We start from the raw sequence: 25,439 nt of genomic DNA on the forward strand, positions 1-25,439 counted from the left end.
GATAACGCAAGTCGCAGGATCGATCGCGACTCTTGCGAAACTGGAATCGATAATCAGACGCTGCTCTTATCGTTTATTTTCTCTTCGCCGATAATTGGCTAAACTTTGAGGAGTTGTGTGTATGTTGCGCGCGCATGAGAGCGGTGCTTTTCCCGGGCGCATGGATTTATCGCGCGACACCCAGCCGAGCGGATCCTGCTAATTAATCGCAGGCTGGCTGATAGGGGACGATAAATAATCCGCGGGGAACTGCCCGGGCATCGAGATTACCGCCGTCTCGGAGGAAAAACGAGTCGCGAGCGTCTTCGTGTCGCGCGTGTCGTGCGGCGCCTCGGGGCGTTTTCTGAGTATCTTCCGGCAGTTTTCCTCCTTTCGAAATGGACAATGGAAGAACGTTATTCAAGCACGAGAAGGAGAATGCCTGTAGCTCGGTCGTGTTCGCTCTTTATTCTTGACTAACGTCGGACGACGTTAGGGAAACATCGATCGCTCGCCATGTCCGGGGATTCGCTCGAGAGGCGAGTCGAGCTGTGTAAACGTTCGGCAGGGCTCGTGCCGATCGGCACTGATGCTCTTCGATATCGCAAAGTGTGAATCGATTATGCAGTATGTATGTGTACGTGTGTATGCGTGAAGCAGCAATTCGCAGCAGCGAGACGCGGCTTCGTTCTCGATGCGTTCTTCCTCGGGGAGAAATTCGTCCGGACGAGAGTCGTCTTCGCGCACACTAAAAGCGGAGAGAGATGTTATAATCGATAATTTTAGCGTCCGTCGCGCGAGACTCGCGACTGACACACACACACACACACACACACAAGCGCATCGGTGCTCCATCACGTACCGGTAAATTTAGATTCGCTTGTAATTGGCGCCTTGACTCTCGCCTGAACCTCACGCCCGATTGTCATATCCGTGAAATCACGTCGATCGCGCGCGACGTGTTCAATTTTCCCAGGACAATGTCTGCGCATGTTGAATCGTGAATTAATGCCGCTGGCGCTTTTATCCACGGTATTGTGAGCGTCGTTGGGTATCCTGCTCGCTTTTTTATTCTCGCTCGGCGATTCGCGACGATCACAGTTTCCGCGGAGGGCACAATAGGCGGGGGGGGAGAGGGTTCGTTTTATACGAAAGGCTGGAGAGGCTTGCTCCGAAATCGGTTCCGGAAACTTTTCAGTTACAAGATTCGTAGGCCTTAAACTAACTTGGACTAAGTTAACTTAAACCAACTAAACGTTTCGTAATTCATCAGCTGATCACGCTTGGACGCACACAGACGTGTTTCTGTTTACAAACTTGGTCTTAGCTATTAATTTTGTAATGTCAGATAGAGGAGAGTGCACAGATTTTTATTATTTATCACCTGGATAATTAATCAGTTGATCAATTACATAGTATGTAAATTTAAGGTCCACCTTGTAATTAAAACCAAAGTTTCTGAAACCGATTTGAGGACAGACCTTTAGTTTACGTTCCGTAATTGGTCGACTCATCACGCTTGAACATTCACATATACTACTTCTGTTTATAAATTTGATCATAGCTGTTAATTTTTTTATAATTAATTAGATAGAGGGATGAATATATTTTAATACCTATTATCTTGATAATTGATTAGCTGATCAACGGAGCGTATCTCAATTTAAGGCCTACTGAATTCTTGCAACTAGAAACAAAGTTTCAGAAACCGATTTGAGAACAGACCTTTGATTTTTAGATTGCGTTCCGTAATTGGTCAGCTGATCACGCTTGGACGTTCACAGGCGTGTGTATGTTAGAAAGCAAAGCGGTTTTGAAAACGGTTCTTTTCTAGTGACATTGGGAATTCGTATAATTGTGAATTTGAGAATCACTGTTTGACCAAACTGCGTCGTAAACCAAAAAATATCGCAGATCTCTCTGACCTCAATCAATGCGTTGGGGTTAGAGGGACTTGCGATCTTTTGCGTAAGTCCTTGAGCAGTAATTCTCAAATTTCACAATTAGACTAGTTACTAACGTTTGTAAAAAAAAAAAAAAACTGTCGAAACTGTTCTGCTTTCCAATGTACTATTTCTATTTACAAACTTGATCGTAGTTATTAATTTTGTAATATTAAATAGAGGAATAAGTAGATTTTTATTGCTTATTTCCTGGATGATTAATCAGCTGATGAATTATGTAGCATATCTCAGTTTAAAACCCATCAACCTTGCAACTATTATACTATAAGAAGCAATTTCCAAAACCGATTTGTGGGGAGCCTTGAGGCCTTTAAATGCGTTCCGCAATTGATCAGCTGATCACGCTTAGACACGTTCACAGGCGTGTACTACTATTCGCAAACTTTTAGCTACTGTTTTGGTCATATTAGAGAATCGGATATATTTTTTATTGCTTATCTTGATAATTAATGAACCGATCAATTACGGAGCGTATCTCAATTTAAGGCCTGTCAATCTTGTAACTAAAACCAAAGTTTCCGAAACCGATTTGGCAATAGGCCTTTAGATGCGTTCCGTAATTGGTCAGCTGATCACGTTGGACGTTCATAGGTGTGTACTATTTCTGTTTACGAACTTGATCTTAGCTATTAATTTTGTAATATTAGATAGAGGAATGAATGGTTAGAAGAAAAAGAAGAAAAAAAAGAAGATAGGGGAATGGATAGATTTTTATTGCTTTCTGGATTTCCTGGATGATTAATCAGCTGATCAATTATGCAGCATATCCCAGTTTAAAGCCCATTAACCTTGCAACTGGAAGCAGTTTCGGGACAGGCCTGCGACAGGATGTGTTCCGTAATTGATCAGTTGATCACACTTAGACATCCACAGGTGTGTACCACTATTCACAAACTTTTAGCTACTGTTTTGGTGATATTAGAGAATTGGATATATATATTTTTATTGCTTATCTTGATAATTGATGAGCCGATCAATCACGGAGCGTATCTCAGTTCAAGGCCTACTTACTAACCTTGTAACTAGAAGCAAAGTTTCCAAAACCGATTTCGGAGGAGGTTTGAGATCTCGCGTTGACACGTCAACTGCCATGCCATGATATTATCGCATCCCGCTAAGCTATGCTAAGCTAGAACCAACCGTGTACATGAAGGGACGTTGATGTGATCGAATTTCTTGTTTCTCGACGACTAAGCGGAAACTCGTTTACAGAGACAGAAGGTCCCTTCATTAGAAAGTCTTCGCTTCAGTCGGCCGCTCTCGGTTATCTCGAGCGAGTTTTAATGCGGTCGAGTGTCCCAACGAATGTTTTCGTTCGCGATAACAGAGATATCGCGTCTCGTCACTGAGACTTTTTGCTCGGTTGGTCCCCCCGTTCGCTTACACAAACTGAGATATCTTTTCCGCGCATAACAAGTAAAATATCGGCGTAGCCGATAGGAGAGCCGATGAAGCGCGAGCTGACGACGAGTATACGCGCGTCGCGAATCGCATTTATTCAGCGCAGATTCGCACCTCGACTCGCACCTGAGTCGCGAGCGCTGAAACGATGAGCGTCGTGTTGTGTGCAAGGCAGTCAACGTGCTCACACGCGTGCTGAAGTGACCGAAGACAGCTCTCGCGGAAACTGCTCGAGGAAAGTCGCGCGAGGATCCCTTGGATCATCAAACTCATCAACTCTCGCGAGAACCTGCAGCCTCGTGGTGATTAGGCCGACGAGCAGGAAGAGGGTCAGGATATTGAAGAAGAGGATGAATCGCGTCGTCAGGAACGTCCGTCGTCCCTGCGTCATCAGGCCGCGGTGATTGTTGTACTCGCGTATCCAGTTCTGCACCATGACCATGGTGTTCGGGTCCAACGTTTTGGGGCTCGGGATGGTCTGCCAGTGAAATCGACGGAAGGTATTAACGAGACCGTCGCTCGCGGTCGCGTGCAGCTCGTACGGTTGCCAGATTTTTGCAAGTCGATTGTAGGGGAGGTTGGCCGAGAATGCTTTTTTGCTGAGCGAAAGGAAAGGAGGTCGTGGACGTGCGTCTGTCGTCTTTCCGAACGTCAGTTTTTAACTGCATATATTGTACATTTTATACATACAGGGTGTCCTCAGCGTAACGGTCCGCAAGGCCGGTTTTAGACATTTCCGATTTAGGAATTCCGGTTTAGGGAAAAGGTTGCAAGGTGAATTTTTACTTAGCGCAGACTTGCAATAACAAAAGGTAAAAAATATTGTTCTTTTTTCTTTTCTTCTTTTTTATAAAAAATCCGAGATCACCTTGCATTTCTTGGACGGTACTGTGCACTTTCTTTATGTAACATTTTAGAAGACTCGAAATTCAACGCGCATTATCATAAATATCCGTACATCATGTAAAGGAAGAATATATGATATTGTTTAAAAAATTCAAGATGATTTCTGTATGAGAGAAAAACATTTTTTTTCCTTATGTTATGGCAAGTTGTAGCTTACATGAAGCAGTTGAAAATTCATCTTGTAATTTTCCCTTCAAACCGTGTGAAAAATCGTATCTAAAAAAATCGCACCGTTACGCTGAAAACACCCTGTATATTTTACACGTATACAAAGTGTCCGGGATCTTTTGGAAACGAAAGAAAGTCGAGTATCATTTTGCAAAAATCGCAACAGTTATTAAGTTATTAACGATTGAAAATGACCACATCTAGAGGCTCTTTTAATTGACAACTTGAACATTTGCATACTTATTTGCAAACTGGTAAAGGATTTTTTCGTTCAGAATGACCTGATCTGACAGGTTCAAGATTCAGGGTTCAGAGTTTTATGTACTTATATCTATCGCTATAGATACACAATAGCCGTCATACAATTGTAGTAGATTAGGTCATTCTGAACAAAAAAGTTCTTTACCATTTTGCAAGTAAGTATAACTTGATAACCACTACGATATTTGCAAAATGGTACTTGACTTTTCTTCTCAGTTTGACCGGATTGATCTTCACAATTTTTCACTTCCGAAAGAAGTGTACTTCTGTACACCCTGTACATTATCGACAAAGGTAAAAACGTCACCAAGTGACAGTGACAAGTCGCTGTGACAGCGCATTCGACAAGCAAGAGAAGGAGGAAGGTCCTCCGACACTGTAAGGAAAGACAAATAGCATGCTTGGCAGGACATGAAAATTTTGGCTAGAAACATGGACAACCTTCCCCTCCCCCCAGAGGGGGGCATCTGGCAAGCCTACGCGCTCTGCAAGCAACGGTACGCGCCACGTTACTGACAAAGTCGCATGCCAAGGCCACGGAATTCAGCGGCGCCCTGCATAGCGGGCAAGGCGGCGGCGCAGGTGTGATCCTGACGTCGCAGTAACTCGCCAGGCAATCCGCGCACAGCAAGTGACCGCAAGGCGCTTTCACGCCGATCTTCGGCACCCCGAGGCAGATCGGGCAGACCTCGCCGTCGTATGGGACTCTCGGGCCGCCCTTGCCGCCGTGGCTGTCGACGGCAGAAAGAGGCGGACTTTCTCGAAATCGCGCTGAAGACTTGAGGCGAGGGGAGAATATCGAGGAAGAGCCGGCCTTCGTCCTGGACATCTCCAGCGAGTGCGCTCGAGTGCCTTTCTAGCGAAGTTGAATTCCACGTGCGTGAGCGTGACGTTTTCAAATGTCGAATCCGAAAGGCGCATCTGACGGTTCGCTGGGTGTCCAGTAGACACGTCTGTTCTGCGACTCTCAACGACAACGGTGTTGCTGTCGTTATTTTATTTTACCTGTCGTTATTTTTATGCTGTCGTTATCTTATCAGGTCGTCCTTGTACATTGCCTACGTTTTGCGTAGCTTCCCAGTCATATGTTATATGCAGGCCAACACAGCGCTGTGACAGCAACGACACAAAGTCGTGCAAAGGCGCAGAATAGATCCTCGGCAACGGAAATCGCACCTGAACTCTTTCGCTTCACCGTTCAGATGATCGCTCGCGTCGTCGTCGCCGTCGCCGTCGCCGTCGCCGTCGTCCGGGACGTCCCGACTCCCACGCGAGCTCGACCTCGCGCCGGGCGAGTTTCTCTTCTTGAACAACAGGATGTAAATGCTGAGTCCCAGCGCGAGCAGCGCGACCCGAAGAGCGTATCCTTCCCATCCCGCGGCTGCGAGCGCTACGAAGGCGGAGGTCCTCGCTCGGTATGGCTCGCTGAGGTTCATCTCTCGTCGTCCCCTCTCGTCGTCTCCTCGGCTCGCTATCGATCCGCGCCACTGCCGATCGCGATCCTCCTCCGTGTTCGCTCTACTGCTGGAGCATCATCGCGCAGGCTTCGTCAGGAGGATTTTTCAGAATCGACGAGAGGTCGCCGCCGCGGCCGATCGATGGCGGATCGACGTGCGGGACGGTGACACTTGACAGGCGATGGCGATGGCGATGCTCGACTGTCGAACGAGAGTGAAATTCGCCAGCTGAGGCTGGCTACCCGATATCGCACGCGTCGAGTGACAGAGGGAGGGAGGGGGGGGAGGGTGACAGTCGCATCGGCACGCAACGCGCGCGCTCTCGTTCGCGGACGTAACCAATTGGCGAAATCACTCTGGTCTCTGTGTCAGCGGCCCACGCACTTCCTTCTGAGAAAAGGCGACTCGCAGCCTCGCCCACGTGCGAGCGACAAGCGAGGCGAAAAAAGAAAAAAAAAAACATTCCACGCTTGAGACGCGATGAATTGGATTAAACGAGTCGGATGCACGCCACGTCGGCGTGAAACTTTGCACCGCCGACGACGACGACGACTGTGCGCGTTTCCAGTCGCGACGCGACACACAAAAGCTTTTATTCAGAAACACGCTGAAAAGCACCGTACACATAAATCTGCATCTCCGTTTGTCCCCCCTCCTCCCCCCCCCCCTCTTGCTCCCCTTTATCGAATTCTTTTATTCCGCGCCGGTGCCCACCGCTGGATACGCGCGCGTCATTTTCTCTCACACGCACGCGCGTCCGCGTCTCCGTGTTGGTGAATCGGGAGGATGAAACGTTTGTTGTAAATTAACGCACTCGGCCGCGGCGAAGGAGAGAGAGAGCGAGAGAGGAACTGCGATAAAGAGGTCTCTCTCTCTCTCTCTCTCTCTCTTTCTCTCGCGATGACTCAGATCGAGGGAAGAAAAATGGGAAATCTCTGCGTGGAACGACGCAGCCCGACTTGTTATGCGGTCTGATAAGAGCGTGTCCGGCATAACTCGAAAACAATTTACCGTAATGACTTAGGAAGAAGATAACGAATGAATGAATTTGAGAACATTTTCTCCCAGCTGCCTCCAAGCGACCGATATTAATTTGGTGGTTATATTAACCCTTTGCACTCGGATGTCCCCTCTGAGGGGATTCACAGTGGTGTCTCAACACTTCTCTAATGCCAACACTTGAAGAAAGCGATACTTGGTTTCAAAGCTACACTATTTAATATGACGCGATTCCTGTTTGCACATTTTCCTAAAAAGGTGCCGCCGAGGGTTGCTGGTAGGCAACTCGCGAGATGGCTCCGAGTGCAAAGGGTTAAGTTTGATGATGAGTGGGTTGCCTCTCTGGAGATGTCTTTTTTCCACCGTAGAATTCACTTAGAGAAATGGAAAAGGTACACACACACACACACACCCACCGCTTGATTAGAAGTGGAATGCTTCATTGTTGACAACTTGTCCAGAGTCGCCTTTGTTTTCAATAATTGCCTGGTGTCTCCGATCGCTTTTCCGTGTGAATTTTATAGCGTATTCTCGAGCTGAAAGTCCCCAGAGATCGATTGAATTCGTCGAGCCGACTTCTCCTGAGCTTTCAAATTTTCCTTCCATCCACACGACGCTTGACCTTCACCAGCGTCCAGACGTTATCGATGAGGTTTACATCCGGTGTCTGGTGGCGTAGGTCAGCGTCGCTTTCTCACTCCCATGCGATGAAAAAACAACTTGAATGTTTGGCTCGTCCTCTGGTAGTAACCATTTTCCGTTTTTCCTTTCAGGCCACTTCTGGGGGCCAGATGCTGATAGAGTCCTCTCATAAGTTCTGATCATTTTGGCAACGTTCAAGTTGTCCGCGAAGATATGTATGCAAAGTGCCAAATCCTTGCTTAGAAGAGCAGCTTCAAACGTGTATCTTTCTTCTCGATTCTCTCGCGATTCACTCGCGTCACTTACGTACACCTTGCACCTTCTTCGTGTATCCAGCAGCCGCTCGGCATGACGTTCTCGGTCACGTACGAAGAAACGCGGCTTCAAATTTCGCGATCATGCGTGGCGAAGAATCCCTCTACCAACTCCCATTGGAATCTTTAACGTTCCCACGTAAGAGTTTCGCCGAACACATTCTTATGAAACAACACTGCAGGCCCGCCGAATCGTGTTCACCCTGCCTTGCGGACTGTCTTGCGAATCTCCATCACCCTCAACTGAGAATATTACCCTTGAGATATCTGGATTTGCTTCCAGCTACAGCAGCACTATCAGCTTCAGCAGCAGATACTCTGGCAGAAGTACGAAGCACAGGGACGACAATTGCAAGAGCAGCAAATGCAGGAGCAGCTGAAGGTGAGTCCAATCGTACACGTGCTCGTTCGTGCTCACTTCGCTGCGAATTCTGTTTCTCCCGCCTGTCGACCTTGTCGAAAGCACGAAGTTCCGTCGACTCTCGCGGAAACGCGAAATTTAATCTGTTGACTGATGAGCGCCCACGGTGAACGCTGCAACGTATCGTCGCAACGTGTCTAATTAATTTAAAACGTGTAAAACGCAACCAAGTGCGGCTGAAGAATTAAACGCGCGATCGATAGGGAGCCGATGAAACGAGCTGACGAGAACTACGCGAGTTGCACTTACTTATCGGGCATTTCTGACGATTCGAACTCGAGTGCAATTTGTACCTTGAAATTCCTCCGAATCATGCTCGAGATTAATTTCCTATTGAGAAGGACTTCGTGTGGCAAGGTCAATCCCGCTGCGATAGGTCAACGACCGCGCCCGCCCGGCGATTCCCCCAAACGAATTTGAGGATATTCTCACCCAGCTGCCTCCAAGCGGCTGAAATTATTTGCGGTTTCGGGGGGTTATTAATTTTGATGATGGCTGACGATGAATGGATAAGTCTTTTTCTTCGGCCGTAGAATCCACTTATTGCCGGGGGAGATGGGAAGAGGTTGTGGCAAGTGCTGGAGAATATCTTGATTGAAATAATGTAGACTTTACGCTAGACATTTATTATTATTGGAAACGCTTGACATCTTTATTTTATAATATTTTTCAATTTATTTTATTTTTCGTTTATTACGGAAACGGTAGGCTAGGCATTTACTGAAACCCGTCATTTTGATAAATTAAAATACAGTATTTCGGTAGTAGCATTAATTAATTTTATTTTGTATCGCTACATTTTTATTAACAGAGATTGGTAATATATTATTTACATATAAATTCTGTTTTGACTATACATTCATAGAGTTCGCTAAAATCTGCATCAGATTCGACATCTGATGGTCTTTCACTTATACCGGTCAATTTTTGTAGAGATTCAACAATTTTCTGAGATCTGTTTATAATAGCCCTACTCTGAAGGAAAATAATATGTCAGGAAGTGCTTTTTCACGAATAGTTTTTAAACAAGTATCTTTGGAAATTCAAACTTTTGTACCGAAAATAAAAATAGAATTCCACAATTGTACGACGACACAACTACCTTCTTACGCCAAAAACTACTTTGAGCTAATCACCAATGATAATTTCTGTTCTATTACTGCATACAGCGAGAAAGAAAAGGCGATAAACTAGAAACATGCGAAAACATTTTCTTACCGTATCGCAAGCAACAAATTACACGGCACATTATTTCATTTCTCAACAGACAAAATACGGTTTTCGTTTTTCGTTCTCTTTGTATCTTCCTCTATAGTATCAAATTACTGCACGTTTTATCGGTTATAATCGGTTTTATGGTTTTATCGGTTACAATTTAATAAATATAGACGTTCCGGACGCATAACGCAAAATTTGTTAGTCCGTCAATTTGACGAATGTCCGCATGAATAGGTTAGGTTATATTATACAAGGTGCACTCCGATTAACGTCGTAGAAAATGGTCGGATGAAAAAATATTTTTGCCAAAAGTTGTTTGAAGGAGAACATAAGACAATTATATTATTTTGTTTACAAATGGCGCTACTTTCGAGATATTCAGTGATTATCACTTTTCTCAAATGGAAACCACAATTTTTTATTATTAATTTTTATTATATCATCTTTTTCTATCACTTAATTTGGACAACTTTTGTCTGAAACATTTTTTTATTTTCCTAATATTTTTTTGAGATATTTAAGGAAAACTTGGTAATTTTTCCAATATTTAGATATCTTAGTAACTATTTATGAGAAAAAAAAAGTGGTATTTATTAGACGTTAGATTTTTGCTTTAATTGGTCTCAAGAATATACTGTTAGTGCCAATAGTGCTCCAATTTTTGTTACCTTGTTGACTTTTGAAAATTACAAAATCATTGAATTAAGACACTATTGTAACAGCATATTCTTGAGAACAAATAGAATAAAAAAATTTAATACCCCCCTTCCTCCTCTACTTTTTCTTCCGACAAATAGTTATCGAGATATTGTAAGCTAAATATTGAAAAAAATGTGTCAGATAAAAGTTGTTTAAATTAATTGCTAGGAAAAGATGGTATAATAAAAAATTGGGATTTCCATTTAAGAAAAGTGAATATCTCAGAAGTGACGTCTATAAATAAAATGATATCGCTGTGTCTTATGTTCCCCTTCGAACTAAACAATTTTTGTCTAAAACATTTTTCCATCCGACCACTTTCTGCAATGTTAATCGAGCTGCACAATTAAAATGGGACACCCCAATATACAGTTACGTGAAAATAATAAACCGGCGGATAAATTGAATTGAGATATATATATATATATATATATATATATATATATATATATATTCGTATTATTATATCAATAAAAGTCAATATAATATTTCAAAAAAATAATATTTATTTCTCCTCTATTTTTAAGCGTGAAATCTGAAATCCGTGAAATTGACGGGTTCCGTAAATCTACCGTTAAATAATAAATAATAAACAGTCTATTCTCACATCAGCAGTCCTCAAAATCAACCGAAACATATTTAGACGGCCGGATTCCCGGCGCTTGCTATTGCCTCTCTCGCGTTTCGAGAACTGCAAGGAAAAGGATCAAAGCATCATCCTCTCAACCGGTCCTTCCGCCCGGTGTATCTATCTGTCTAATAACGCTACCTCCTGCCGCTTTCATCCTCGCGCGTAAAGTCGCCTCAGAAGCTCGTCAACGTCTCGCCGGAAGCGCGATCGTCATTCGCGATGTTACTCGCTGTTAGCCGGTTAGTGGCCACAGCAGCGACCGCGCATTACACGCGCATTATCCGCCCGTAATGGAGAATCCTTCTCGCGTTTTACTCGACATCCTCCCGTCCCCGTCGCGCCGCGGTGACGGCCGCAGCGAACGACGACTAGTCGCGAATGTCGTCGTCGTCGTCGTCGTCGTCGTCGTCGTCGTCGTCGTCGTTCTGTTCCACCACCACCACCACCACCACCACCACCACCACCATCATCACCACCGCCGACACGACCGACAATACCGGCCACCGCTGCGGCCATTCGCGTCTCCCTGGCGGTCGAAAGTCCAGCGGAATATTCCTCTCATTGTCGGCGAAGCGCGTAACGTGCGTCACGAATGCGATAATAACAATAACGGTTGATCATGAAAATAAACTGGGCATCGTCGCGCCGTGGAATCCCGCGATTCCCGCCCGAGTACGCTCGGCTTGTTCTCCGCCTCGACAGACACGCGGACTCGCGCACAACCGGAGAGAACACCGAACATCGACGCGGTGACGAGGAAAAATGAGAAGGCCACCCCGGGGGCAGTGACAAATCGCCTGCCCTCGGTCGTAGATTGCTCGTAGACGCCGTTCGTTTCCATCGTGGAAGCCCAATTTTCCTGAAGACGAGGTTTTCGGCTCGAGTCGGGGGGACTCGCACGCGTGAGATTGACCGGAAACGGCGATGAAATTCTACGCACGTGGTTTGGATCGAATCGAAGCAATTCCTGGAGAAGTTTGTGCGAGTCTCACAGCCGAATCCGCAGGAGTCGAAATCGCGCCCTTGTTGAGTATTATCCCTTTATTGCACGTTTTTTTTTTTCTAATGAATATAATCTTGTGAAACTTGTTACTCGGGAGTTTTCAGGGTCGATGAATACAAATTCGAACGTGAGAAATACGAAATTCGAAATGGCGGATCTAATATAGCGGACGAAATTTTCAAAATCAGTCGAATTCCCTTGAAATTTGTGCTATTTAAAGATTTTCGAGGCTGCTAATTACAAATCCGTTATCGAAAATTCGAAACGCTAGAGATATGACGGATATATACGACAAGGTTAGATTGACATCGGTTTGGTTGCCCGGTTCCCTTCAAGTGCAGTCAGCTTGTTTCAGTTCTATAATTATGTTCGCCATATGAGATCCGTCACTTTGAATTTTGTATTTTTCATACCGGATTCATATTCAGCGACTTCGAAAACTCCCGAGTAACAAGTTTCAAGCAAATTCGACTGATTTTGAAAATTCCGTCCGCCATATTGGGGCTGCCATTTTGAATTTTGTATTTTTCACAGCGGATTTGTATTCGGCGACTCCAAAAACCTCTAGATAACAATTTTGAAGTATACGCTATTACTTAAAATTTCATGTAAACGAATTTATTCTCCAAAAACGATAGTTTTGTTTAGTATATATGCTTATGCTTATTAATAACAGATCACAAATCAATATATGCTTATTAATAACAAATCACTTATTTGAAATGAGCTTAAAAGTTGATGTATATACCAGGTCTGTTAATATGAAACCGAAATTTGCCCATAGATGGCCCTAGCTGTCAACGTAGTTACTGTCAAACCGCGTCATTGGCACCATTTCCATTTATTGACATCTGACAAAGATTTTCAACTCACAACAATACAAGTCTCATACAACAGCATAGTTTGTAATAGCGTTAAACATGTCGAATTTTGTGCCTGGAAGCTACGATTTGCGGACAGCATTGATTTTCTGTTACCATTTGAAGAAAACTGCTGCAGAATCGCATCGAATGCTTGTCGAAGCTTACGGTGAGCATGCTCTTGGTAAATCACAGTGCTTTGAGTGGTTTAAAAAATTCAAACGTGGCGGTTTTTACGTGAGAAACGAAGAACGTGAAAGACCACAGAAAAAGTTTGAAGACAGCGAATTGCAAGCATTGTTGGATGAGGATGACGATCAAATGCAACAACAACTCGCGGATCAATTAAATGTGACACGAGAAGCCATCTCCGTACGTTTGAAAGCCATGGGAAAGATCCAGAAGATGGGAAAATGGGTTCCACATGAACTGAATGGAAGACAGCAGAAAAATCGAAAAACCACTTGCGAAATGCTGCTCGCCAGGTACAAAAGAAAGTCATTTCTCCATCGAATTGTGACTGGCGATAAAAAGTCGATATATTTTGAGAATCCTAAGCGTAAAAGATCATGGGTAACTCTAGGCGAACCATCGACATCGACTGCAAGGCCAAATCGCTATGGACGGAAGACAATGCTCTGTGTTTGGTGGGATCAGAAGGGTGTGATCTATTATGAGCTGCTAAAACCTGGCGAAACCGTTAATACTGAACGCTACCGACAACAAATGATCGATTTGAATCAAGCTTTGCGTGAAAAACGACCAGAATATCAAAAAAGGCAACATAAAATGATTTTGCTTCATGATAATGCACCATCACACACACAGCAAAACTGGTGAAGGAAACGATTGAGGCGTTTAGTTGGGAAATACTTTCGCATGCGGCTTATTCACTAGACTTGGCTCCGTCCGATTACTACTTATTTGTATCGATGGGACACGCACTTGCTAAGCAGCGCTTCACTTCTTACGAAAATGTACGAAAATGGCTCGATGACTGGTTTGCCTCAAAAGAAAGAACAGTTTTTTTGGCGTGGCATCCACAAATTGTTAGACAGGTGGGAAAAATGTATAGCTAGCGATGGGCAATACTTCGAATAAAATATTTTTTATCATTTTCATACAATAAACGTGTATTTTCTATACAAAAATTCCGGTTTCATATTTACATACCTGGTATATTAATATTAGAGGAACATTTTAGTAGTCCAACGATACCAAATATCCTAAAGAAATACGTGAAAAATTTAAATTATTGGAAAAACGAGCTTGGGTGATAGGCACTCTGGGAGGACCACTATACAACAAAGAGTTAATCCTTCAACACTTCAACATTAGGATGTTACTTCCCTTATTACTAGGACGAGTGAATTTTCATCCATAACTTTATTAATTCTTTTTTGAGTATATGTGAGCTATAAATATTTGCTAAAAATTTGTAGCAATGTGTAAAACCGTTTTGAGTCATATAAAACTTTTTTAAGGGAAAAATAAGAACCTTTCATTGCAAGAAAAGAAACTTTTATTTGAGCATAAACGGTTTCGAATATCGATGAGGATTATAAATCCTAGCAGGACGCCACTGTGTAATGTGTGCTGCTATCTAGTGGCAACAGTTAAAAAATATCATCGAGTGAATTTTCACACATCCTGGTGTTTAAGGGTTAATATACCAAGGAGGGTGGGGGTCCTCAAAGTCCTCTGTTCAAAAACCTTTCTTAAAATTCGGTAAGATCAAATAATTAAACGAATCGCAAAATCATATTTTTTGAATACGATATAAATATTATATATATATATATATATAATATATATATATATATAACTATAACAAGTCTGTTTTGAGGCAACGCAAGGCGAATGTCAACTTTCTTGTTTACAGAAGTTTATTCTTTCCTTTCCGAGCTCGGACGCAACAACATAGATTTATCAGAAACAGAATTGTTAAGGTTAAGGTTATTAGCGTAAGTTTTACAAATAAGATAAACATTTTGAAATCTTTTATCGATACTTTGACGAAGAGAGAGGCGAAAACGGTTAAATTAATGAAATTTTCTACGATAGGAGGAAAGATATTTATTCATCTTTAAACATATCAAAATTTCCCACGAAGGGAAAAGGCTTGTTCTTACAAAATTGAGAATTCCTCATATACGAACTCCTACGATAGAAGAGGAGAAAGTTCTCCTTTAAAACTAAATTTATTTCATCAAATATAAAATTCCACTAATTTATTTCTATTTTACAGATTCTAAAGTTTTCTTTTTTAAAAATAAAAAACTAGACTCAGGCTAAGACTGAATCAAATTCATCCCCTAAAAGTTCATCCTAGTCTTCAAGAAATTACACTGAGGCTTGACTTGAGAAACTTCTCTTATGAAGCTGAATCCGTCAACGAAAATAAGATTATACTTAAGGATCTTTTTACTCTTCGACGGATGTTTTCAAGACTTGGATATCAGATAAATATTAACAGTTTCTTTAATATTTTTTCTTTAAATAACTATACCTGTTTGTTTAAAAAACTGTTCCCTCTTATAAAGTTTATTGTTCTAACTTAAAGAATTAAAAGAACCAAGTTATCTAAAAAAATGTGACCCAGATAGAATTAATTTTTCAACATCCTCCGAGGCTAATTTCTTCGTGCATCATTATAATTATAACGTCAAAATTGATCGTTAACAGTGTTCGAGTCACACGTTAAGCAAGCCGAAGTCCATCATTTGAGTCCACAACTGACACACCAAACGATTGAATAACTCCCAAAAAACCGATGGAGCCATGCGAGGGTCGCCCCGGCTCAACGGTAAACAACGTTGTTCGAAGATCCTTGGAATATTAAAGGCGAACCGAAATGCCCGCGCGAGTGCAAAATGCGCGCGCCATTGTCGCGGGGATATTTGGACAAATTCAGCGGCAATGCTCCGTTAACGCGAATGTGCAGCATATAGCACGGAAATGGTTTGACACGATAACGCGATCTTTCACGCTGCTTCGCAAGTGTTGTGTATCGAGTCTTGTGAATTTGCACGCGCGCTTCGTTCACCGGTGCGAGCGATCGCTCGATCTTTTTCCGCTTTGCAACGCGTGCGCGTCCGTGACACGCTCGTTATGCATAATTATGCATGGATTCGTCAGCGTATCGTGTAATCTTCTCGCACGCGCGTCGACGTCGTGGATATACGTCGTGGAAAATAGCACGAAAATAGCCGCAAAGCGTGCGATGTAAATCGAAGCAGCATGCCCGGCGGCCGGGTCGAAATGTCGACCTCGCCACGCGAATCCATGTGTACTCATCCATCGTGCCAATCATTTCCTTACGTTCTATATTATATTTACGCCTTGATCGCCGTCGGGAAAAATGCTGCGTGTAAGATAAAAAATTCGCATCGCTTTCAATCCGAACGAGCGTAATGTTAACGATATATAGAGTTTGCTCTTTTTATAACGGAAAGCGGGGCTCATTATATGTTGAAGCCTAGAAAAAAAACACCCGTGGCACTTGTTGGCTAAATGATTTCCTAGTGATTGTATTTCAAATGAGCTTCAAATAAAATATTAGCATCACTTTGGATGCAAGTGGACAATTTGAAGAAACGTAATGTTAGTGATATATAGAGTTTGGGTTTTTAATAACGAAAAGTGGGGCTCATTGTATGTTGTAGCCTGAGAAAAACGCGCGCGTGTTCCTTTTGACCAAATGATATTTCGCAATGATTGAGTTTCGAATAAGACATTAATATTATTTTCAACTGGAGCGAGGAATTTAAAGAAACGTAATATTAGCATTATATAGAGTTTGATTTTTTAATAACGAAAAGCGCGGGGGTCTCTGTATGATGAAGCCTGAAAAAAAAGGTGCGCGGTTCTTATCGGCCAAGTGATTTCCCAGTGATTAAGTGTCAAGCGAGCTACATAACAAATTTAGCATCACTTTCAATCCAAGTGGGGAATTTAAGAAACGTAATATTAGCGATATATAAAATTTGGTTTTTGTTTTAATAACAAAAAGCAGGACTCATTGTATGTTGAAACCTGAGAAAAAATGCGCGCGTTCCTTTTGACCAAATAATTTCACAGTGATTAAGTTTCGAATAAAAAATTAGCATCATTTTCAACTGGAGTGAGCGAGGAATTTAAAGAAACGTAATATTAGCATTATATAGAGTTTGGCTTTTTAATAATGAAAAGCGGGGGTCTCTGTATGATGAAGCCTGAAAAAAAATGTGCGCGGTTCTTATCGGCCAAATGATTTCCCAGTGATTAAGCGTCTCTCTCTCTCTCTCTCTCTCTCTCAAGCGAGCTCCAAAAGAATTTACTATCATTTTCAATCCAAGTAGGGAATTTAAAGAAACATAATATTAGCGACATATAGAGTTTGGTCTTTTAATAAAAAGCGGGGTAAATATATAGAAAAGGGTACACTTCACCGATTTTTTTCATTTTGAAATATGTTATGAAGGATGAAATTCTGAGTGACCTTTCCTAATACAATTATATGAGGGTCGCTTATAGTTTCTGAGATATTTGACTTTAAAGTTTCATAATCGTACGTTGAAGTATATTTGAAGTAGAGGTAAATATATAGAAAGGGCTACACCTTACCGGTTTTCTTCATTTTGAAATATGTTATAAAGAATGAAATTCTGAATGACTTCCTGATACAACTATATGGAGGTTGCTTATAGTTTCCGAGATATTTGATTTTAAGGTTTTGGAATTTTGATTATTCTGGAATTAAATTCCAGATATCAATAGCTGACGTTATTTACAGTACAATCCAAACAGTTAATCCAAACGTAGTGTATACATAGAAATGTAGGAAACAGTACATATAAGCGGCAGAGGCTCTGCATTTCCCCCGCACCCCCTCCCCAAAAAAATCCTAACCCAACCTAACCTATTGCACCTTTATATATTGTTGGGCGATGTTGAGAAAGATCTCCCTAAAAGCCACAACATCTACATGTAATTATATGCAGATATTATAATAAGTTAAGTTGAGCCAGGTGATATATCTTAAGAGAACATTTTTCAACAATGTCCAAACATATATAAAGATGCAATAAGTTAGGTTAGGTTAGGTTAGGATTTGTTTGGGGTGGGAGTGCGGGAGAGGGGCTCCGCCCCTCTCCCGCTTATTATATGCTATTTCCTATATTTAATGTGAATGAAAACTGCTTGTCTACTTCAAATATCTCTTCAACGTACAATTATAAAACTTTAAAGTCAAATATCTCAGAAACTATAAGCGACCCCCATATAATTGTATTATGAAAAGTCACTCAAAATACCATCCTTTATAACATATTTCAAAATGAAAAAAATCGCTGAGGTGTACCGTTTTTTATATATTTACCAAAAAGCGGTTCTCTTTGTACGTTGAAGCCTGAGAAATAGCGCGCGCGGTTCTTATCGGCCAAATGATCTCGGCCAGCGATTGCATTTCAAGCGAGCTTCATTCGAGCTTTATCGCACGGTATATCGCTCTCGAGCGCGCGTTCTTCCCTCGCTCTCGCATGGCGCTCTCCGCTATAATAACGGGCGCGCTTGAAACAACGCTATTTTCGGCGCTCGGGACGCGTAAACATACTCGCGGACGCAGCCGGCTGCAGCACCTGTGGCGCGTGCCGACGTCACTTCCGCCTCGCCGTGTTCCGGCTGAGGGAGGTGTTAACAGGTGCGCGCAGGTGTTCTCCGGCGCTGGCAGGTGGACCCACGCGCCATCGTGTGTGTACGTGTGTGTGTATGTGTGTGTGTGTGTGGATCGCCCCCGTGCAATAACTCGCGCGGCGCGTTCCGATTTGCTTGATTGGTCGTGCCGCGCTTTATTAGTTGTTACGGTTGCGCGTGCGACTTCTTTCTTTCGGCGCGCTATTCCGAGTTTTATGGACGAGCGCGAGTTAGCGCAGGAAGTTGATTCGATCATCGCGGAAACAAAAACGCTCGCGATACGAGGAACTATGGTTTCATTGACAAAGAAAGGGAGGGGAGGGAATAACGGTGAGGAGCGACTGAGCGGCGAGCGATATCGGGCGGAATTTTCGCGAGCTCTCGGTCGAGCGATTTATTATTAAACGTCGCGGAGCGTCACCGATGTAATCGCTAATAATTCGTGTTAGCGCTATCGGAATAATTATTATCGATACCGTTTATCAAACTAGCCGTGACTTGCGTGAAAACTCTCGTGTGTCTCTCTCTCTCTCTCTCTCTCTCTCTCTGATCATATATCGCGCATTATACACATTTACCGCTCGAATCGCGAATCGTGAGTCGCGAGAGCGAGAGAGAGAGAGAGAGAGGGAAAGAGAGAGAGCGCGCGCGGGAATGCAATTCCGCCGCGCGGAGCAAAACGAGAGAAGCCGGCCGGCCTCATTTAATAGGTGCCCGTTCCTCCACGTGTGTGCGTGGTGGATATTAATTGGCGAATAACGAGATGTGTCGTGGACGCGGAGAACCATGCCAGACGTAATGGACATGACGCTCGCGCGCGCGCACGAGAGAGAGAGAGAGAGAGAGAGACGTTGATGTCGATGAACCCCGTGAACGGTCGCCTCATTTTCCGCGGCGAGCGAGCGCACACCGTGCAGATTCATCTCGCGAGATTCGGATGCCGGACCACGGCGGCAGGCGGAGAGAGAGAAAGAGAGAGAGAGAGAGAGAGAGAGAGAGAGAGAGAGAGAGAGAGAGAGAGAGAGAGAGAGAGAGAGAGAGAGAGAAAGAAGGAACAGAGTCGCGCAGCGTTCACTCGCGGAGAGACGCGATTTTATCGGTGCGGCTGTGTAAGCAAACGTTATTCGGCGAGGGCTATTAATAAAATGCTCGACGTTCGGCCGAACTCGGCTGTTATTTCATTCGCGCCGCGAATTCACGCGCGCGTTGCACCAGATACACACGCGCGCGCGCGCGCGAACGCAGGCGGTGGCGGGGGCAGGAGGAGGGGCGAGAGTGTTTATCGGGCCGTGAGCGAGATTATGCGACGCGCGTGATTAGATTAATGCCGCTTACCAATGCCCCGGGCTTTCCCACGTGTGCGATTAAGCTAGCGCGCGCATGCGCATGCGCGATGTCGCGCTGTTGTTTCCCTCCGGTCGATCTATTTATCTCTGCTCTCTTCCACGTGATCGAAACGTTGTTTCTTCGTGTCCCCTCTCGTCCTCGCTCTTCCCCTCAGCGCAAATGAAAGAGAGAGAGAGAGAGAGAGAGAGAGAGAGAGAGAGAGAGAGAGAGAGAGAGAGAGAGAGAGAGAGAGCCGGTTGGCTGTCTCTCCTCTCGTTCGCGTTTCGCCGATTCCGAGGTCACCGCGACTTTCTTCGAATACCTTATCTTCACCGCAACTGTTGCTCGACATTTCGTGTTTTTCTTTCTTTTTTTTCTCTTTTTCTTCCTCTCTTTATCTTGCTTCTTGCACACGACGTTCGCCGGTGACAAACAACGGAAAAGCTGCGCAAACGCAAACGCGCGATCTCTCTTATATTTCTTAAATTCCGAAAAATATCGAGAGACACGGCCGTCTTCTTGGCGCTCTCTTCTTGGCTCTTCCCGTTCAGTAAATAAATAAACGCAGTTTTTGGGAGAAGAAAATTATCCTCACGACGCGGCGTGTAGCATCGCGAACGGCGGCAGAACCGTCGAGCTCCTCCGCGGTCGTTAACGCACTTTGGTCTCACGACCGGCCTGGAAGCGTCACCGGACCAAGTCATTTGAGTCATTCACGGGGAACGTCGACGACGATGGCTCGGCCGTTCACAAGTAACATGCCGTAAATTAAACCAACGGTTAAAACGCGACGGCCCGCCCGGATCTGAATGCCTGGCCGCGCGGAAGACCATCGTAATCGCGCGAGATCTCGCCTAATTGAAAGCCCCTGGCTTCGGCATTAGCAAGCACCGACTTCCTTGAAATCGCGCTCGTGTGTGTGTGTGTGTGTGTGTGTGTGTGTGTGTGTGAAAACACACACGGCAAACGATGATCGGTAGATGCGCGATTCTTGAGCGAGCGAAATGCAATCTACCTGTCTGCTTCGCAGCTCTGGGAGCAGCAGAAGCAGCTGGAGGAGCAGAGGCGAGAGAAGGAGCGGCTCGAGGCCCTCAGGAAGAAGGACAAGCATGATCATAGCGCGAACGCGTCCACGGAAGTCAAGCAGCGTCTTCAGGTGAGTTCCTCGGGCCGCGTTGGCCCGTTAATTCTCTCGCTCTCTCTCGAGAGAGAGAGAGAGTCCTCGGGAGGAGCGCGCGAGAGTCGTCCGGTATCGTCGGACAAGAGACGACGACGATGTTTCGGAATTCGACGAGTGCGCTCGCAAGAGCGACGATAGAAATAAAAGTGCGAAAGAAGTAAAATCTCGCAGGTCGAGCCCGTCGCGCGACCTGAAGATTCCTGGCTCGAAAGCTTTCCTTTACTTTCTTTTTCCCCCTCGCGAATCGCTCGACGAGTAAATCCGCTCGAGTCGCAGGTCGCAGGAACGGAACTTCTTGTCTCCTGCGACGAGGTGAAAGAGAAAGAGAGAAGCACATAGGGCTCTTTCGAGTAATCCGGTCGGTCAGAGTATTGATTTTCCGGGTTTCTCGTGTAGCGGCACGCGCTGAATCTCGTGCGAGCGCGAGAGAGAGAGAGAGAGAGCGAGCGCGAGCAAGCACGGTTCTCTGTTTACAAAGCGCTTGTACGATTGCAGAGCTTCCTGGTGAACAAGAAGCAACGAGAGGCGGCGGCCGCGGCGAATGGAGCGGTGCCTGGTACACCCGGCTACAGAAGCTGGTAAGATATCTTGTGTCTGCGAGGACGACGCGAGATGATCTCAGGGATTAGCGTTTCCTCACGCGAGTAAAGCCTCCTTGGAGAGAAAGGCGCGCTGAGGATGAGCAGCAGTCGACGATGTCGAGTTTCTGCTTTCCGCCCAACGCTTTGTTGGTCCAAAAGTCTCGTGTTTCTCGTCATTGCTCATTGTCGCACTAATTGTCCGGATATTCACACTTTATTTAAAAAAAATTTTTTTAGTTGAGAAAATAAAGAAAAATTGGCGGAGGAACAGCGACGAGATCCAAACTCGGTCGGGATACCTTCAGTTAAAAAACACACACAAGCACGCACAAGTTTGCTCGTCGACGGGCCTACCTGGCTTCCGGCACGCGATGGAATCGAAATTTTGCCGCGGTCGTTTCGATTTTCAATGAGCCGTGGCGCGTGTGATCGTCGTCGTAGTCTTCTTCTGCGTCGCCGACGAAGTAACGGTAATAGCACAACCTGGCCCAGTTATCCATTTAGCAACGGCCGATGCGCTCTCGACGTGATTTCCTTGTCCTCGCTGTGGTGGTAACTTCGTCTCGAGCGCGCGCTCGCCGAGTCGCAAAATAGTAAACAAAAAGGGAAAAGAGGAAAAAATGCAGCAAGCATACCCGTCTCTTCTTCGAGCAATCTTCGGGAGATCGCGGGAAACGTCAAGCATCGAGATAGAAACTCCGACGCAAAGTGCCTTGAGACGCCGCCATTTTATTTGTCATGCCATTGTCGGGATACGCGATAGAGGGGAAGGTTGCTTATATCGAACCAGTTTTTTTTTAATTTGTAAATACTTGATAAAAATGTGATAAGGACTAATTGGAAGTTATCCTTGATCCATTTACGAGAAATCTTGTTTCTACAGTTTTTTGATATTTCTTGCACAACATCTGTAGATACGTTTTTTTTTTTTTTTTTTTTCCAAAATCTCTGCAAGTGGAACAATTTCGCCAACTAGTTGCTTAAATTGTTACCACGGAATTTCCCAAATTGCATCGTGTTTTCTCTATCGTATCGATGTGATTAGTTTGCAAACTATGAGGAGATAAAAACAAAATACAAACAATTTAAATAAATACATATTTAATTATAATTTGCATAAAAAGCCGAGAAACACTTTTTAATGAAAAAAATATACATTAAAATTACAAAATTGAAATATTTTTGTTTTCAGAAACTTAACTAAAAAATGAATTAAAATTACAACTTGTACGAAAAACTAAAAAATTGTTTTAATTACATTAATAAAAACAAACATTACAATTTCTTATTAAAATAATTATTAAAATTACATCCATTTTTATATGAAGTTTATTTTATTTAAGGTTTATATTCATAAAATTATTCTTTGACCACGTAACTAAAAATTGCTAAGAATTTATACATTACATCATCGAGATTAAAATTATAGAAAATATTTTCACAAATTACACAAAATATTTTCGTTTTTAAAATCTTAATCAAATAATAAACAACCATTGAACGAAAATCTGTTTTTCAACTAAAACAAAAAATAAGTGTAGCAAAAAATAAATTCAAGTAAAACAAAAAATAAATATAAATAAATAAGTATATATAATATATAAGTAACAAATAATATGAAAAAAAATACTTTTTATAGACGAGACTAAGAACAATAGGCTGAGACGTAGTTTTCCTTGGAAATTCCTAAATTGTACCTGTATGATAAAAGAGCAATCAAAAGTATACACAGAATAAGGTTATGTCCAACCTGTGCCATGCAAATATGACAATTTTGATGTATAAAAGCATAAAAACGACAAGCAGCCAAATTACATAATACATCTTTTGAAACTTTCGAAATGCTTTATGTAAAAGTGAGCAAAACTTTTAAAACTAATAAACTTTCAACAAGATACTTTAACACCCACTTTCCTCTATCAACTTTGCGGCGCTAGATGGATCTCGCATAACACACGCAAATGGCACTAAGCCTTCGGATTCTACGAAATGTAAAGACGGTATAATTTAGGAACTGGTGTAATGTAATAACCCCCACTCCCCAACTTTCCCCAGCGTTAACTTTCCTTTATGCCGATTTCTCTCTATTATTTTCCCTCGGTTTTATTTTACGTGGTTTCTTACTGTCTCGTTGTCATCTTTTATTGGCGCTTCATCTTACTTCTTACTCTATTTCAGTGTTATTGTAACTTTTTGCTAAAAATACGCATCCTCAGTAGCCCCGAGCTAACTGTATCGCTGACTTCTCTTATCTGCAGGCTGCAGCCACAGTCGGAATCGTCGAGCACCACGAACGCGGCGCACCCTTACCGGATGCCGCAGATGCTCCAGGAGAAGTTTGGCGACGACTTCCCGCTGAGGAAGACAGGTAATTGTCCCGTGGTGTCGTGTGATGATGCATACTACGTACAGGTAGCTCGTGTGTGTCGATAGAATGTCTACTAAAGCATGGTGTTTCGCTGTTCGAAACGAGTTCAAGTCCCAGAGCAGCTTGCGCGTCTACGCGCGACGTCCGCTTCCTCCGTGATTGCAATCTGCCCGCGAATGTACCTCGAGACGAAGGAGAAAAAAAAGGAAGGAGAGAAAACGACCTTCCTCGAGTTCGACTTTTCATCCGCCGACACATCCATACACCGAACACACACACACACACACACACACACGTGTAAACAAAAATACACGCATCGGCAAATGACGACACGTCGCGTCTCGTTCTCGATTGAATTATTCGCAAATATTCCCGGTTATTTTCTGCGATTGTCCGCATTTTGTGCACGTGACACTTCAATTTGCGCCTGCCTAACCTTCCAACGTGTCGAGACCGTTTTGTTTCGCTGGTTCGCTCTCGCTAATGCGCGCACGTGTGAAAGAGCTCTCGGTGACGTTACATTTGTCATTATCGGCCATTGACAAATCAATCCCGCCGATTAACGTGCCGCGATCGTTGCATCGGCCAATGCACGGAGAGAAGATGGCCACCGCCAACCAGTCGCGTGCAAACGGAGGCAAAATTGCGCTTTCAGTTCGGCGGGAAAGCAAAATCGCGGCAACTTCATCTTCAATCTCAAAGGGAACCAAGGCGCAAAAGCATCGCTGTCGGGCGGCACATATCTAACTCCTTAGGGTGCTACTCGGAAACAATGTGTAAAACCGTGATAGTCTTATTTTAATCCTGGCTCGACAGTCCTTCGACAGTCCAGCCTATTCATGGACTAACGATGAAGTAAGGCTGTGTTATTCAGAGATATCTTTCGGAAATGGTTCAAATTTTGAACTAAGGAAACTAAACTCTTCGAACGGTATTTATAGGAAAAATCTTGTATTTAATCATCATAATAATTTTATCTTTAGATATTTCGTAGCTAGTGAAACGCTATCACTAAGGAATTGTCAAAATGCGACTTTCGAGATTCGTGTTTACATTTTGAGACTTTTTTTTTTTTTAATTTGTGGCAGTAAAATTATTCTCAATGAGTATGTCAAATAAAATAAAGCAAAGTAAGAAGGCTGACCGAGCCGTCAATTAATTTTTGTCTGAAATATTTTTTTATTTGTCTAATATTTTTTTAGATATTTAAGGAAAACGTTTTTAATATTTAGTTTACGCTATCTCGATAACTATTTGTCGGAAGAAAAGGTCGTACCAAACTTTTTTATTCTATTTGGTCTCAAGAATGCTGTTACAATAGTGCCTTAATTTGTTTTGTTAACTTGATGATTTTGAAATTTCCAAAGGTCAATAAGCTTACCGAGATA

General features: G+C 43.4%; 2 protein-coding genes across 12 annotated transcripts in view; one reads left to right on the top strand and one right to left on the bottom strand.

The window, feature by feature from the left end:
- The window catches only part of HDAC4 (histone deacetylase 4), a 218,179-nt gene that overhangs the window by 180,362 nt on the left and 12,378 nt on the right, over positions 1-25,439 (top strand). For 9 of the 11 annotated variants that reach the window (XM_025306384.1, XM_025306385.1, XM_011154150.3 and 6 more), the window contains 4 exons: positions 8,375-8,473; positions 20,953-21,078; positions 21,598-21,680; positions 23,942-24,051. In XM_025306384.1, coding sequence (XP_025162169.1) covers positions 8,375-8,473; positions 20,953-21,078; positions 21,598-21,680; positions 23,942-24,051 — 418 coding nt within the window. The remainder of the gene's footprint in view (positions 1-8,374; positions 8,474-20,952; positions 21,079-21,597; positions 21,681-23,941; positions 24,052-25,439) is intronic. The other 2 variants (XM_011154153.3, XM_025306383.1) reach the window with 1 other exon arrangement.
- LOC109504597 (peroxisome biogenesis factor 10-like) lies at positions 4,195-6,402 on the bottom strand. The gene is made up of 2 exons (XM_025306389.1): positions 5,870-6,402; positions 4,195-5,367 (listed from the first exon to the last, which is right to left on the bottom strand). The coding sequence occupies exons 1-2, from the start codon at positions 6,113-6,115 to the stop codon at positions 5,104-5,106; spliced, it is 510 nt and encodes a 169-aa protein (XP_025162174.1). The 5' UTR covers positions 6,116-6,402; the 3' UTR covers positions 4,195-5,103.

Source organism: Harpegnathos saltator, unplaced genomic scaffold (assembly GCF_003227715.2).
Source record: "Harpegnathos saltator strain DR-91 unplaced genomic scaffold, Hsal_v8.6 scaffold779, whole genome shotgun sequence".
Classification (NCBI taxonomy): domain Eukaryota; kingdom Metazoa; phylum Arthropoda; class Insecta; order Hymenoptera; family Formicidae; genus Harpegnathos; species Harpegnathos saltator.